The sequence below is a fragment of the Phoxinus phoxinus genome (genome assembly GCF_949152265.1).
Source record: "Phoxinus phoxinus genome assembly, chromosome: 16".
In the NCBI taxonomy this organism is placed as follows: Eukaryota; Metazoa; Chordata; class Actinopteri; order Cypriniformes; family Leuciscidae; genus Phoxinus; species Phoxinus phoxinus.
The window spans coordinates 29,163,444-29,180,103 of record NC_136891.1 but is presented as its reverse complement, the minus strand read 5'-3'; the positions used below and the strand labels follow the sequence as shown (position 1 = coordinate 29,180,103).

At 38.5% G+C, this 16,660-nt stretch overlaps 2 protein-coding genes across 4 annotated transcripts in view; one reads left to right on the top strand and one right to left on the bottom strand.

The window, feature by feature from the left end:
* The window catches only part of bach2b (BTB and CNC homology 1, basic leucine zipper transcription factor 2b), a 92,800-nt gene extending 86,460 nt beyond the window's left edge, over window positions 1-6,340 (top strand). For all 3 annotated transcript variants that reach the window (XM_079584776.1, XM_079584775.1, XM_079584777.1), the window contains 2 exons: window positions 1,629-1,835; window positions 5,363-6,340. In XM_079584776.1, the coding sequence (XP_079440902.1) occupies window positions 1,629-1,835; window positions 5,363-5,839 (684 nt within the window). In that variant the 3' untranslated portion in view covers window positions 5,840-6,340. The remainder of the gene's footprint in view (window positions 1-1,628; window positions 1,836-5,362) is intronic.
* Window positions 6,341-11,878: 5,538 nt separating this feature from the next.
* On the bottom strand, window positions 11,879-14,546 carry gja10b (gap junction protein alpha 10 b). Its single transcript, XM_079583750.1, has 3 exons — window positions 14,412-14,546; window positions 12,797-14,217; window positions 11,879-12,320 (listed from the first exon to the last, which is right to left on the bottom strand). The coding sequence occupies exons 2-3, from the start codon at window positions 14,198-14,200 to the stop codon at window positions 12,282-12,284; spliced, it is 1,443 nt and encodes a 480-aa protein (XP_079439876.1). The 5' UTR covers window positions 14,201-14,217; window positions 14,412-14,546; the 3' UTR covers window positions 11,879-12,281.
* Window positions 14,547-16,660: the final 2,114 nt, after the last annotated feature.

The window sequence follows — 16,660 nt, the reverse complement described above, 5'->3', positions numbered from 1 at the left end:
AGGCATTATAATGTACAGTATGAAAAGATATTCATTTTGAGATTTGCTAAAGATACCATTTAAAAGTTTTATTGAATTATTAGTGCGTTAAATATTGATGATGGCAAAGCAAGGTAATCTAAATGTAAATATAGGGAAAATTAGCATGAACGCAATTGAAAATATCAGTCAGATTATCGATAAGGTACCTATATATTGTGCATCTGATGTATGTCAAATTTTGTTCCATCTTTTACATGTGGTGTTTGGTATAAATAATAATGATTGGGGATGCATTAAATGGATCAAAAGTGACAGTAAAGACATTTACAGCGTTGTTGTTGATTTATATTGTTCTAAGAATCCTGAAAAAATCATGGTTTCCACAAAAATATTAACCAGCACAGCTGTTTTCAACATTGATAATAATAAGAAATGTTGCTTGAGCAGCAAATCAGTATATTAGAATGATTTCTGAAGGATCATGTGACTCTGAAGACTGGAGGAATGATGCTGAAAATACATTTTAAAATATATTCAAATAGAAAACAGGTACTTAAATTGTACAAATATTATTTCAAAATATTACTGTTAACTGGACTTTTTATCAGTCTTGGTGTGCATTAAATACTTAAAAAATTGTACCAACCCCGAACTTATAAACTATAATGTTTAGGCTATATATAAAAAAGATTTCTTCAGATATAAGAAACTGAGGTCACCAGTATCTAGTGTTCAGCAGGTGCAAAGACCGAGTGAATGTCTCCCTCAAAACCCTGATCGACTTTGCACTTCAGCAGATTCACCTACAGAGGACTGGCTCAATCCCTCTCGCTTTCTTAACCTGAATTTTTTTTCTTTTCATGACACTCATACCTTCGTTTATCCCTCATGAAAGCTCTCTCTGACAACAGCAGGGTGTCTAAGTATGACATGCCCTCAGAAAGCCACCCGGACCATGATGGAGAGAAGTCAAATGATGCTTTATATTGTCAAACAGCCTGCGTATCATGTTCAATGTACACGGAGGAGACATTGTTTCCTACTGGGTGATATGTTCAGAATCCGCTGACAGCTTAACTCGTTAACCGTTGTAATTTGCATACTCATACCCTCTGGTAATCACCTGACAGGAGTGTGAAATAGAGGAAGAAAGGACTAAAGCAGCTGTGCCGCTTTTTTATCTTATTTCTCTGACAGAAAGAGACTTTCTTGTTCCTGTCTTTCTCGCTCTTTATTCTCAGCCTTTGTTCCTGTCTGTCTTTCTTACTCTTTTGACCTCTTTGTTAATAAGTGATGCTGCTGGTTAGATGTTGTAAGCGTGTGTTGTTAGCCCTCACTTTTTGAATGTGAAGAACTGTGTTCTGCCTCCATCTAGTGGTGATGAAATACATTGCAAGTAAGTTAGGTTACATTTCAGTATGTTTTTATTTCATCAGAACACATGGATCATTGTCAATGGCCGTCATTGGAGAATTATTATTTATTTTTTGCAACAAATGGCGTAGTAAATCTCCTTGTGTTGAATTCTTTTGTTCTGCCATCAACTGTCAGCCAAATGAGCTCTGATTGTGTTGATTTAATGGCTTGAGGTGGAAGAAAAGCAAAATGTTCATAGAGTAACACTTTGCTAATGTGTGTCTTTACAGGTCAAGCTTCCATTCCCCGTCGATCAAATCACGAATCTTCCACGCAACGACTTCCAAATGATGGTGAAAATGCACAAGCTAAGCTCAGAGCAGCTGGAGTTCATCCACGACGTGCGCAGACGCAGCAAGAACCGTATCGCGGCCCAGCGCTGCCGCAAGAGGAAACTTGACTGCATCCTGAACCTTGAGTGTGAAATACACAAACTGGTAAGTAGCCTACACAAACAGCTCTCGCTGTCTCGGTCCTGTTGTGTGTGACAAAACATCTTTATTGTACACGTCGGCCTTCAGATTGTTATCAATCCCCATAAGCGGCAGGGGAACTCATCTCCTAGGCTGTCACGTTGCCATGGCAGCACGGCTACCTGTCAATCACAGAGCCGGTCCCATGCTGTTTCCGTGATGGAGGAGGAGCCGACTGTCTTTGATGTGTGTATGTGCATGAAGCCTGACAGCCTGCGCTTTGATGCCACATGCGCATCCTCCATATAATCTCACAGAAAGCAGCATGAGGGATGCCTCTGCTCCTCCTCCTTCTGGTCTTCTCTTGGAGTTTGACAGCTATATTAAAGCACAACTGAAATGAAGTTGTAGAATAAATGAATTTATGAGGACAGGAAATATATGTTGTGTGTAGATTTCCATGGAGACTGAGAGCGGGACGACAGTGTTAGTGCTGCAGGGTGACCTACATATCTCAGCTGGTCCCTGTAGATCACTGTACGTTCATAACAAAGTGTGTATGCATGCGTGTGTGTGAAGCAGGTTTTGACTAGATTGTGAAGACCAAGGGCATTGTGGGGATCCCAAAAAAAAAATTATGTACTGTATGTCTATTAAAGGGGTCATGACATGGTTTTTTTTATTTTATTATTATGTTCCCTTAGGTGCAATTATAGTATTACTATAGTTTTTTTTACAAAATTTTTTTAAAATGTAGTGATTTATGACCTTTTCCCACCCTGTTTCTCATCCTCTGATTCAAACAGTCTGTTTTGGGGGTGTTTCCCCTTTAAGAGTTCAGTGTTAACGCCCACGGTTATGATTGGCTAACGTCAGTGCCTATGCATCTGACGTTAACGCCCCCAGCCAGAAGGTTTGCGGATTCGGCGTAACTGTTTAATAGCGGGTGATGCATGCGAAGCGATGGCTCTTGCAATGATAAAACCATCACCACAACAACGAAGACTGGATCAGCCCGTGTCCACATGGAAAGTGAAACTATTTTGAATTAATAACAAAAAATTAACCCGAGACACTTGAAAACGGATTATTGTTGCCTAATTATCCTATAGCTTCATTTGCTAACAGTTTAACATTATTTAACTAATTCCAATGAAATGATAGGGTGTACCACGGACAAAAATGCACAGACAGGCCATCTTTGAAGATGCAGCATTGATAAAGGCAACATTTTTAATTTTCTATCACATGTAACTTAACGTTAGGCCTACTAGAAAGGCGACATATTTTCAAGATTCTCTTATACAAATGTGTTTATATTAGCCATGGTAAAAAGTAAGTTTGCTTCGTCGTTATTGAGCCCAGAAGAGTCGGCACGGACTTATCTTTGAGCAACAGTTTTCTGGCAAAGCCAAGCATCATATTGGGATTTTTTTCTCAAAACAGTCATCCTTAAATGTATAGAACACTGCCGTGACTGAGACGTCCGCAAAAAATAAAGTGCATCCATTTTTCCCTGACGACTGGATCTTTCAGCGTATTTAAAAATGAGTTTAAAGTTTTAAATACATTACTTACAGTTTGCGTCGTCGTTGTTGAGCCCAGAATAGACGGCACGGACTTATCTTTGAGCAACAGTTTTCTGGCAAAGCTCAAAACAGTCATCCTTAAAATGTAAGTTATAGAACAAACGCTTAAACTAACACAGCCGTGACTGAGATGTCCGCAAAAAATAAAGTGCATCCATTTTTCCCTGACGACTGGATCTTTCGCAGCGTATTCAAAGATGTAGTTTGTCCACAGCCAGGAACAGCACATCTGCGGCGTCGTAATCTCCCTGTACACAAACCCACTCGCTGTCCGTCGACTGAACACTTGTGAGGCGCGCGGCACGCGGGCGCGACAATGTTACGAAATGAGCGTAGTTGTCTTGCGCTTTAAGCGTAGTTGTCTTGTGCCTGGAGGCGGTCATATGCAAACGCTGGTACGTCACTTCGTACCGTGACGTCACTTCTTACCATGAATCCAGAACGAGCTGTATTTAGAGCTTGATTAAATAAATGATTTGTTTATAATGGGGAGGACGTCTTAAGCTATGAAACTTGCAGGACGTTTTAATGGTACAAAGACCTCTTATATACCAAAAGATCAAGGCAAATTTGGTTTCTCATGTCATGACCCCTTTAAAGGTATAGTTTGCATCATTTACTCACCCTCAAGTTGTTCCAAACCTTTATGAATTTCTTTCTTCAGCTACACACAACACACAAAAGAAGATATTTTAAAGAATGTTTGTAGCCTAACAGTTTGCTAATGTCAACTGTTTGATTATCAGCATTCTTTAAAATTACTTTTTGTGTGTAGCTGAAGAAAGAAATTTATACAGGTTTGGAACAACATGTAAGTGATGACAAAATTGTCATTTTTGGATGAACTATCCCTTTAATAGACATATTGAATAATGTTCAATGAAAACCAACATAATGTACATATTCTCAAAAAGTATTTATTTCTATGTACAGGGTCCCCAAAATTAAGCAAATCTTGGAAAAGTCATGGAAATTGGTCAAATGAATATATCTATATTCAATTTAGATGCAATGAAATATTTCAGTGCTATGTAAAACTAAAACTTACTAAATAATTACAGGTTGTTTTGTTTTTACAATCGCTAGAACACAGTTCTCAATACTTTTTTTTTTAACTTTTTTTAAGTAACTTAAGAAAATGTGTCCTAGTGATTGTAAAAAAAAAACTAATGTATTCTATAAATATTTATGTTCAGTGTAATTCAATAAAAAATACAGTAAAACCAGCAATATTATGAAATATTATTAGAGCTAAAAAAATAAATCTATTTTAATATATTAAAATACTATAATATATAAGATATATTTAATATATAGATTTTTCAAAAATAGATTTTTTAAATAAAGCATAATTTTCAGCATTATTTCTTGTCTTCAGTGTCACATGATCCTTAAGAAATCAGTCTAATATGCTGATTCAGTGCTTACAATTTTTTATTTTTTTATTTGTACTTCTTAATATTTTTGTGGAAACCATTATGCATTTTGTTCAGGATTCTTAATTTGAAATGTTATAAAAGTATTTACTCTCACTTTTGATCAATTTAATGCATTCTTACTAAATAGAAGTATTATTATTTTTCCAAAATGAATAACCTTACTGACCCCAGACTTTTGAATGGGTCTGTTTATATGTAAATACTGTTCAGTACAAATAATATATATTCAGTATAGTGATTTTTACACTGCACTAAAATATTTCATTGAGTGTTTGTGTAAAGCAGAAGAGTGTGACATTTGAGGGTCTAAACTAAAAATGCTTAAATCATGAAAATGTATTAATAAGTATAAACAAGACCTACAAATCTGCCAGAAATCTTCTCTGCAAAATGATTTCTAAAAAATAATCCCAAATGATCGGAAGGGTCATGCAAAAAACCTGGTTGTTTATTGGTCAAAAAGTGTATAAGCTGCCTTACACACAGGTTTAAAATGTGTGTTTTATGTGTGTCCACCGCACAGGTGTGTGAGAAGGAGAAGCTCTTAACAGAGCGCAACCAGCTGAAGGCGTGCATGGGAGAGTTATGGGAGAATTTCTCCTGTCTGTCTGAGGAGGTGTGTCGAGACGTGCAGCTGAGCCCAGAACAGGTCCATCACTACTGCCCCATACTGCGCCCCGGCAACACCGCCTCCGTCGCCCCCGGCAACCAGGCCCTGCCCACCGGCAGCATCGACCTCACCACTTGCTCCACCCCCGAACAGAGCTTCCTTAAATCGGCCACTGCAAAAGACGGAAAAGCGCGACCGGCCCAGTGGAAGACCGGAAACGGGTCTGAAGACGTAGGCAACGACAGGGAGGAGCAAGAGCCCGGCTCTGCCTACCTGGAGGCGGGGCTGTCCCTGGAACAGTCCAATCAGACGGTGACAGTAGACTTCTGTCAGGAGATGACAGATAAATGTACAACCGACGAACAGCCCAACAGAAAGGACTGTACTTAATGATGGTGGTTTGTTTCTCTGTGTTGATTTATTTTTTTTTGATGTTTTTTTTTATTATTTAATTTAGTTACGTCTTCTGACAACCCCTCAGAACTCGAGGGCTGTTGAGATGGCCAGCCTCTGCCAGTGTTTTTGATTATTTTATATACATATTTATGTCTTTGTAATTGTCTTTTTTTAAACAAAGGTTGACACTACAGTTGTCTTAACAGCAGCAATACTGTTCTCCAGGTTTTCTCTCATTCAGCCATGGCAGAGTGGCTGAGACCTTCTCACAGAACTTCACGATGGTGCTACACCTTTCCATGACAGTGCAACACTGTCTGTTTCCAATTACAGTCCATTCAGATGGGATGGGCTCTGACCACATCTCAAATTCAGACCTCTATGGACCTAGCAGCAGCATTTTGCTCTCTGTCTCTCTCTCTCTCTCTCTCTCTCTCTCTCTCTCTCTCTCTCTCTCTCTCTCTCTCTCTCTCTCTCTTTCTCTCTCTCTCTCTCTCTCTCTCTCGCTCTCTCTGTGTCTCTTTCCCAACCCCACCTCCGTTCCCTATTTCTGCCCTCTACCTCTATCACTCCTTCTCTCGTCTCTTTCTCTTTGTGGCCCTTGTCACAGTAAATTCAAACTCAGGAAATATTCTGAATGTTCAGTATAACTCATGAAAAAAAAAAAATACAGTTTTTTTTTTTTCTACAGCAGCTAGACTGTAAATGTCCATATGCAAAAATGTCTTCTGCATCATACGTTTGTAGTGTCTGTGTACCGCAACACTTAATTTGTACATATGGTGGTATCTAAAAACATTCCTCCTTTGCCTTCCACAGCACTGATACGACAGAAAGTACGACGGAAAGACGAACGACTCGAATCGCAGTTTCGGCCACCTTTTGCGTCAGCAATACTGTACCATTGGATGTTTTTTCGAGAAGTGCTCGCTCGGCAGAAAGCGTATTGTAAATAGTACGGCGCATGGAGACGGTCTCGGTAATATTGTACAGGTAGAACTTTAGATGGCTTTTTTCCGTTGATTCGTTTTTCTTCTCTTTCTTTTCTCTGGGGTTTGATCAAGCACCTTTTTGCCACGAAGGGAAAATCGTTGCTGTTTCCTGTCTCGAATGAATTCCCCATGACGATGGGTGTGCTTAAACTCAGGAAACTAGCATTCTTACACTCACGCATGCACACACACGCTCGCATACGAACCCCCCAGTCCAGCGCATAGAGCCCTTGCATGTAATCTGGATGTAAATGGTGTGCGTAGTGGTGAGCTGTTCTCCTTTAAATGTGAAAACGTGCTCTTTTATCAGTATTTACAGTGTGCTTGCAGACACCTCCGAACAGTGTTACGTAAAACAAACGTCATCACGATCCCACACCCTTTCAGTTTCGCCCCCATTTTACTGCTCGGACAGGAACAGGAAATGATGTTGAACTCAATTAAAGGGCCTTGCCCTTACCTTTTTTCCCCCCCTCAGCACTCTTTGACCGTTTAGCACTTCTGAAAGGGTAGATTTCTTTTTCAGGACCCTAAAAAGTCTGAAATTGAAGCACTTAACGCGGACACTTAAAAGTGTCTCTCCTGGCAGATGATCTTTAACGACACGGTATCTTTTAAAGAACGTTTTCAGGTTCATTTAAATAAATAAAAGAAAAAAGTTAAAATTGCGTATTTATGGAAGACACTAAAAAGCTATTTTAGAGAGCATCGAAAATCTGCTCTGAATTGGATGGAATAAGCCAATTCTTTAAAGTCGACCTATATTTCCCTTTATTGTACATTTGTTAGACACGTATATCCATACTAATGGGATTGCATGCTGCCTGTATGTTTTATATAGTTTGTTTAGAGTTTCTTTGCCTTAAAATGTAGGCCTCGGAAAAACGGTTTGAATCTCGATGAGTTCACTCTGGTTTAGTTGAGCAAAAACTAAGAGCATTTATCTTTAAAAAAAAATGGATCTCCCAATAAGTAATGCAACACAGTTGGGAGTCCCACTCATTTGACATAGTTCCATATATTATTTGAATGACCTATTGACCCGTAGAGCTCTATGTGTGCGTGCTTGTGCATTTGCGAGTCTGATAGTTTGATATTCAGACACGTTTCAAGTTTCTAATACATCCCCTCTCCCTCTCGTATGCAAGCACACACACACACACACACACGAACATGTCACACTGGGTGGAGTGTCTCTCCTAGGGATGTAGAATCTAGAGGTGTTGTGATGGATAGTTGTGCTGTTGTTTTCATTGTGGATCTGTTCTCTTTCTCTTTTTCTAAAGAAGTTTTAACAGTATTTGCCATTTCTAAATTGTAATCAGGTACAAGACTAGAACTAAAGATTTATGGGTCCAAGTGGACATTTGTGCACATATGCAAATCATCCCTATAATGATGCGGTTTTTTTTCTTATTTCTTGTTGTATAAATAATGAAGCGTGGAAAGCATGACCTTCCACTTGACAAGCACACTGTCGTACACTTGAGAATCTGTGTCCACAATTTTGACATTTTTCTGGAAAAAACAAAAGGTCACACCTGCATCAAGGCTATCCAAAAACATTTTCCCAAATCTGCTTTTATTTATGTTCCTCGCATAGCAAAGTATTTGTCGTGTACTTGTGTATTTCTGGGCTGTACATGAAATGGCTGACTCCTCACACTTGCACACTTGGCCTTAAGAGCCTGGGGATGCTTCGGTTCAGGCCGACGCTTCGATACAGATGTGGAAGAAACGGTGGAAGAAGCCGAGAGTCTGAGTGACAAGGATTGGAATTCTGACCTCTGTTAGCCTCTGTTACTAAAAGCTGCATCATGTTTGCCTCCACAGTGACTTCAAGGGTTCGTCCTGGTCACAGAAAGCCTCGCAGGTTAAATAAGCTTATTAGCTCTCCTCTCAACAACACTTCTGCTAGTTTTTGTTGTTTTACAGAGGTTTTATTTTCGTATCGGACTCGTGGTTGCTCTTGTATCTTGTCTCAGGGTGCGTGCCAACGTTTTTTTTGTTATTTTTATTTAGTCCTCAGACATTTTTGATGGTAGCTGGTGAGCTCAGCTTTGATTTGTCACTTATTTTTGTATCTTGCATTTTTGTCTTCTCATAAAGCTAATGGGTGGGTAGCGTGATTTTTTTTTTTTTTCGAGTTTCTAAGCTAAGAATAATTGATGCATAGCGAAAACCTACTAGATTTGCACAATTCTTTTGGATTAAAAAAAAACCCAACAAGGGCTATGAAATATCTCGAAATGAAATCCAGCAATTCATGTTTTTATTTGTATTTTTTTGGTTGTAAATTGGCTGATACAGCTAATCGTTTAAGCTTTCGATCTGCAATTACGGTCAAAAGACGCGTATTTTAAGCTTCTGTAAGTGTATTGAGAACCAATACTGTACAGGAAAACACCCTACATCTCTTCATCTGCGTAAGCTCCTGTTTAATGTCATTTGTATAATTTGGTCGGTTTGTTTCATTCGTGCTGCTTCTCAGAAATATGAACACTGGCGTTCCAAAGGGTTGCTCAAAAACTTGCCTTTTTCACAATTTGCTTAACTTTATAAAACATTTGATATTCGGACTGAACGCGCAGGCAGAAAACGGCGTAAGAAAAAGGCAAAATGTTTACAAAAAGGTGTCGTGTTTTACGAGAATTTTGCCATGTACATAGAAACCGTGAGGCTCGTTCGAATGGATAGGTTTAGCATTCTGTCTCTTTGTTTTGTACGTTTTTACAAGCGAACAGAGAAATGGCCGTTTGATAACTATGCTCCTTTTCCTCAAGTTGTCTTTTCGCCCGACGGGGATGCTCCAGTGTACCATGAATACAAAGTGCACCTCCAACTTTGCCTTAGAACTTCCAGAGGCCATAGTTCACATTCAAGTGAAGTGTGTATGCAGGGGCTGTGAGCCCCCATGTTTCGGCTAGCAGAGCGGACTCTCTCTCACACTTATCTACCTGTGAAATCCTTCATACCTCTCATTACTGGTCAATGACTGTATCAGCAAACTGCATCAGGTGTTTTTTCTACATGCTTTTTACACAGATTATATGGATTATTGTATTGGTAGATTTTGGTGCATCATTTTTAATGGAATAGCTCTTTGGCTAGTAGTCACACGAGTTGTTTTCTTCTCTCTATCTCTTTCTGACTCTCTTTATCGCATTTTTTCTAGAAGACTGTTTTGTGTTAATATTGTCGATTTGAGGTAGCTGTTTCTTTGCTTATTCTGTACTAAGAGTTTTTACTTTTTTCATTTTGAAATGCTACATGACCCTAATGCATTTAATGACTTAAAAACCATTGTACATACGGTATTGTGCAGAACTCATTTTCATGCATTTCAATTGCTAGTGTTATATAAATTACAGATTATGTCTAGACACCATTTCTGTTTATGAAATAAAGAAACATATCATGTACATTGTGTTGTGATTGCTTGATTCTCCTCCAATTGTTGAATGAGTGTATAGAACCATTTTTCTATTTTTTTTTTTTTACTTTGTGCCGACAATATAATATAGGGCCTAATAAGGTAATAAATACATTTAGACAAATCATTCATTTATTCAGCAAATTTGGCTAATAAAATGTTGTGTAATATTGATTCTTGAGATAAGGAATGAGTTTTTTAAATACTAACATGTCCACATAAAAGAAGAGGTTAACTTTGATTTTACAACTTTATTCATCCATTTCAAACACTCTGGTGAGTTTTATATAATTTTTCTTGGTGATAAGGTCAACTCAGTCACTCTCAACAATCACAAATTGTTTAGTGATTTTAAGATAATCAAAACCCCTATGCAAAATATGAAAATCTTTTGTAGTGAGAGAATTATCCTGTAAGTCAATTAGCCTACTTAATTATACATTTGTTAGTACTTCCAGTAAATATTTGACATTGTTTTCGCCTTATATTTGTAATATCGAGTGATAGGAAATGGAAGCAGATGCATCCAAGATGAACCCGTTGAACAGATTAATGTGTGTGTGTGTGTGTGTGTGTGTGTGTGTGTGTGTGTGTGTGTGTGTGTGTGTGTTAATGAGGTCTGTCTCAGTCAATTTACTGAAATCAGACAATAGGTATGTTGCTGCCATTAACTTTAATCGGCAGCATTGACAAAAGTGTATTAGGTCAACATTCTTTAATCTAATTTTTCTACTGTACATTATTCTAGTGTTAAAAGTCAAACGTTTTCATAATATGTAATTCACCACCAGATGGCAGTATGGCCATGTCTTGTGGTAAACCTGAACTCTCTTAATTCATTCAGGATTATTTATAATACTAACATTTTAGTTTTTAAAATAATAAAAAAGGATGGATTTGAGATATTTAGTTGATTAAATCTAGGGTAGGTATTTTTCGTTGAGGCTAGCAATAGCGAGGTAGCTTTGAAAGCATAAGATCCCAGCTTCTCTTCAGAGGGTCTACCCCACGCCTCCTCCAAAACACTGCAGCCAGAGCAAATAAAAGCATCAGAGACGACGTTAAACTACCTCGTGTCTCAAAGCACATAACATTACAATAATAACGAACACAAACCGTTTAAAGAGCACTGACCTGTACCACCTGACTGCTGCAGAACTCATTGATAGTGTTGCCATTGAAACGCATTAGGCTGAATTCAAAGACGAATAATGTCATGGTTTCCATCTCTTCCAAATGTATTACGTGAACGGAGTAGCCTATAGACTCATTGTTTTGGCTCGGGAGGAACTGTAAAAGGTGGCTGCTGTTTGTTTGTGGTGCTCGGTGACTGGCGTCTTTCTAACTGCATAGCATGAAACTCTGGCAGGTGATGTGTGATGTCTGCGCGAGCAGGGTGCGCGGAGGAATAAAAATACTAGTTGACAGGCAGGCAGGATGTATCATTGCATTCAGACCGAATTCAATGATTGGACCAACAACATAAACAATCACTCATGTTCCTACACCTTCCACAGATTATAGATAAATGCAGTTAGACCACTTAACTTAGTGATTGCTATCAGGATGTGAAGAGACTTTCAACCAGCATAACAAAAAATGTTTCTTAAACAAATTGACTACCTTCCTTTATTTAAATTTTGAGGAAAGACAACCAATTGTTTTATAATAATATCACAGAGAATACAAAAGCACTTCATTCCATAAGGATTGGGAACAGGCTGTTCACTGAAAAATATCAAAACTTGCTTTAAGACTTTAAAGAACAATAGCCATTATATTAAAAATCCCTTAAATGAGTCAAACATATCCAAAGATAGCCACCACCATCTATAAGTTATTATAAAAAAAAGAGAGTAGGCCTAATTATTGTGAAAGCATTTATTGAGAGTAGCACTACAGTAGTCCTTTGAATTAATATTCAGGAATTATCGAGTCAATGAAAATTAAACCAGAGGAATATACAGCAATTTCCATCTTTGATATCCGCTTAGAAGACTGTTCCAAAATGTCACTTTTTCATGATTGAAGACAGTTCCAGAATCATGCTCTGAAAAAGAAGAAATTATTAATATTTACTGCATGAATCATTAGTCTACATATCAAACTTATATTAAAAAAAATATATTCAATGAGAAAGTCCAATATTAAACCAAATGTAACATCATTATAACAAAAAATTTGAAGCCCTTCCTCTTTGAGAAAAATAACTGATTTGATTTGACACTGTTTGTTGACACTGTTACGTATTACTTATTAATGTCACTTTATCTCCATACCAAAATCTTAGTTGGCCAGACAGTGATTCATCTTTACTAAATCTTTAAATATTGGTGTTTGAGACACGCCCGGACACTATACTGTACATTGTGAGTTTTTAAATGTTTAGCTTAAAGGTGCACTATAAATTAATAGTGATCATAAACAGAAGTTTTCTCACTTGAAACGGAGCTGAGGCTTGGATCCAGAAACAGAATTTGTTTCGTCACAACAAACGGACAGTGGATTATATGTTCCTCTACTCACCATTGACATTCTGCGTCCAGCGGGAGGGGGTGGTGTCATAGCTGGACTCTCCCCTTGAGCTATACGGTTGGCCTCCGTGTCCGATCCACTCTTGGAGTCTGGACTATCAGACGGGCTCTCTGAAAGCCCCCGTGACATGAAGCTAGCTTTCCTGGCAGTGGGATAATTCCCGCTCTCCGGGGAATCACTATCCTCACTGAAGTCTTTACATTGACTGACACGGCTCTGCTTCCGTAATGCTGCTAGTATCTCTATGTGACTGGCTCTGAGTGAAGCTCTGGGCTGCTGACCTACATTTCTGGGTGGTCCAGAGCCCTTGGGCCCAGACTCGTCGCTGCTGCAGGAGTGCTGACGGTTGTCTAAAGTGGACCGTCGTTCTGTGGCTCCCAGCTGTTGGAGAGCCTGAAATTCGGGCTGGCTAAGAAGACGGTTCTCCCTGGGAGGTTGCTCAGATCCATTAGGGTCACCTTTTGGCTCCTCGTGGCTATATGGAGGACCAGCCATTGGCATATAGAGAGGCAAAGGTGCCATCTGTCCGTCTGGCACCACTGCAAGGGAAGTGTGCGTCAAATGTATATGTTTTTGTGGTGAGGAGTTTGTAAGGATGCATACTTGTTGGACCATGGAGTTTTTCTTTGACCTGCAAATGCTATCTGCATCTCCAATGTACTTGGATCCATATATGGTCTGCTTGATCTTTTTAACACCAAGATGGAATATCTCCAGGAGATTAAGGAACAGGGATACCCCTGCAATGACCAGCATGAAAACCATGAAGATGCTCTTCTCCGTCGGCCGTGAAACGAAGCAGTCCACGCTGTTGGGACAGGGGTCACGCTCACACTTGTATAATGGCGCCAGTCCGATACCATAAAGCCCATACTGCCCCACTATGAATCCCACCTCCACCACTGACCTGGTTAAGATATGCAACACGTATGTGCGCAGCAAGGAACCCCTCAGAGGGGCCTTCCTCACTTTCTTCTGCTCTTCCAGCTTCTTAAGCTCCTTCTCTATACATTTGTGCTCCTCCAAAGCCTCCGTCTCCTCCAGCTCTACTTTTAGCTGAGCTTTCTTCTTGTGGCGCTCCTTCTCTAGCGTCCGGAGCCGGTAGAGTGCATGTCCCATGTACACCAAAGATGGTGAGGAGACAAAGATGATCTGTAATACCCAGTATCTGATGAGAGATATGGGGAACGCCTGGTCGTAGCAGACGTTCTTGCATCCAGGCTGCTCCGTGTTGCACACAAACTCACTTTGCTCATCGTCCCACACATCTTCCGCAGCAACCCCGAGCACAAGCATACGGAATATAAAAAGAATGGTGAGCCAGATTTTGCCCACAATGGTGGAGTGAATGTGAACCTCCTCCAAGATACTCCCTAGCAAGTTCCAATCTCCCATTTTCACATGACCTAAAACTGAAAGAGTGAAGGTTATAAATTACTAGGACAAAAATATTGTTTATGTTGCAGCCTATATTTAATATAGATAGATAGATAGATAGATAGATAGATAGATAGATAGATAGATAGATAGATAGATAGATAGATAGATAGATAGATAGATAGATAGATAGATAGATAGATAGATAGATAGATAGATAAAAACTTACATTTTAAGTTAGTGGTATTCACAGAACACTTGCTGCATCAATTCATCACACTAAAAACAATATCATACAACTCCAGTATCCTTCCATCCTCGTGGGAGTGATTAGCACTCCTCTGTGGACCTCGCTTTGTTGAATGAAGTCCAGTTTCTCTGTGCTTTGAACTCATACAATGCTACTATCGATCTGTGGGCTGGACAATACCCTGAGGGGGCTAAATTGCATCACAACTGTTGAGGGCAGGTCAGGGGGAACATACAATTCCGAAATACCCCATGGCCTGTGTAAAAATGTGCCAAAGTGTATATGTTCAGGTAATTAATAATGAAGTGTAAAATCTGAACACACCCAACGTTATCTTAATGTTAATCGAATATATGCACTTAAAATATTGGCTGTTTGGAATAGCATACTGACACACTACTTTTACTATTATATAGAGTAAGTACAGCAACCAGTATGCAAATTTTCAATATGCACAGCGCACAGTTGGACTACTATGGCAAAAATGTGCAGTATACATAAAAGCATGAAATACTGTATCCCATAATGCAATGTGTTTGACTTGACCTTCCATTTCCAGTGTGACCAGTGAACTGAAAATAATTATAGCTGCAATTTGTAGCATTTTTATATTGACTAATTTTATTGGATTTTCTAAAATAGTGTAAAAAAAAAAAAGAGAGAGAATTTTTACTCTAGATTAAAAAATTGCACTCACATGCATTGTGATGAGGTCATGTGACAACAATGTAGCATACCACTTCTTGAAAAATGTATTGTTTCATAATACTGTTTCACTAATTCTTAAAATAGTATGTTCAGTGTGTACTGTGCAGTATTCAGTACAGATTCCACTCTGAACATAGCACTTGTGTCTAGGCGAGATATGATGATCAATGTGTCATGTCCGATTTTATGGGCTATTTTGGCTAGTCTGAGGGTGATGCAACAAGAGAGAAGCTGAAAACCACCTTCAAGAATGTAGCCTAAGCCAGCTGATTAGTGCAGATAGAAATGTAATTAACTGTGGAGTTTAACAATTGCATACCAAACACTTCACTAGGTGCAAAGTTCAGATTTAATAACACCTTGTAGTGCGTATGTACAAAAATGTGAAGAATTTTGGCTAGATGTAAAGTGATGCGAATTGTGTACTGGCACATTCATTTAGGTTACATCAGTGTGAACAAAAGTTAAATCTAGATTTCAGAGAGGGTTGCCAGGTTTGCATACCAATGCCATACCAATAACGGCCAAATCTTGCTCAATCGCGTTCCGCCTGCGGCAACAGAGTATATGTAGCCCAATTCCGCGGGAAATCCACGGACTTGGCAACACTGATTTAAGAGGTAAAGTAAGGTTAACATCTGCCAGACTGTGACCTAAATATCTCACTTCTGCCTGTACACTAGTATTGTCAGTGAGTATGGAATTGTTCAATGAATCACTGGATTTATATCCCCTGTGATAGTACAAACTACAATAGTAAGCCTAAACATGATGGTGATATATTATTGATAGGTACTGACTTTATAGGCCTACATCAACTAAACATCAAATTGACACCAGTTGGTTAATTGTAATTGCAAAAACGGAAAAGCCAAATATCTTTTGTTTGCCATTGTTTTGATATTTCATATCAAATTGGTATATATATGTATATAGGCCTATAATCATGTGACATGGTAAATGTTATTTTGAATTGCCTAATCCATAATACGAGATCCCAAAGTTTAGATAAGTCTTCGATGCAGTTTGAAAACTGCAAAATATTCATCTCAAAAGGAACTTGCCATAAGATTTCATAAATAAGATTTATTTTAAGATTTGTCAGAACTTACAAATATTTACAAAATGTATTTCCAAACAACATACAAGGTATTTCCCCCAGATTTTCTCTCTTTGAGAAAAAATAAAAATTGTTTAAAAAAAAAAAAGATCATAGAAAAATCTTTGTTAAATTCAACTTTACAAATATATACACAAGGGAACACTCCCCTCATTCATCACCTACAAAAAACACACAAAAAAACTGGTACTCCTAATGTTACTCTTAAGTCATCAATATGAAAATATCAAATCTTTCAGGATGACTAATGGAACTAAGATTGAAATTTTTAATCCTGACAATTGCAGACCAAAAAAAGTACCAAGTTAAAATACTAATATTAATCTTTTCCATCTCTACATTTAGAGCCAAATTACTCCTACACCCACCTCATTCACATAACCAAAAGCAAAACAAAATC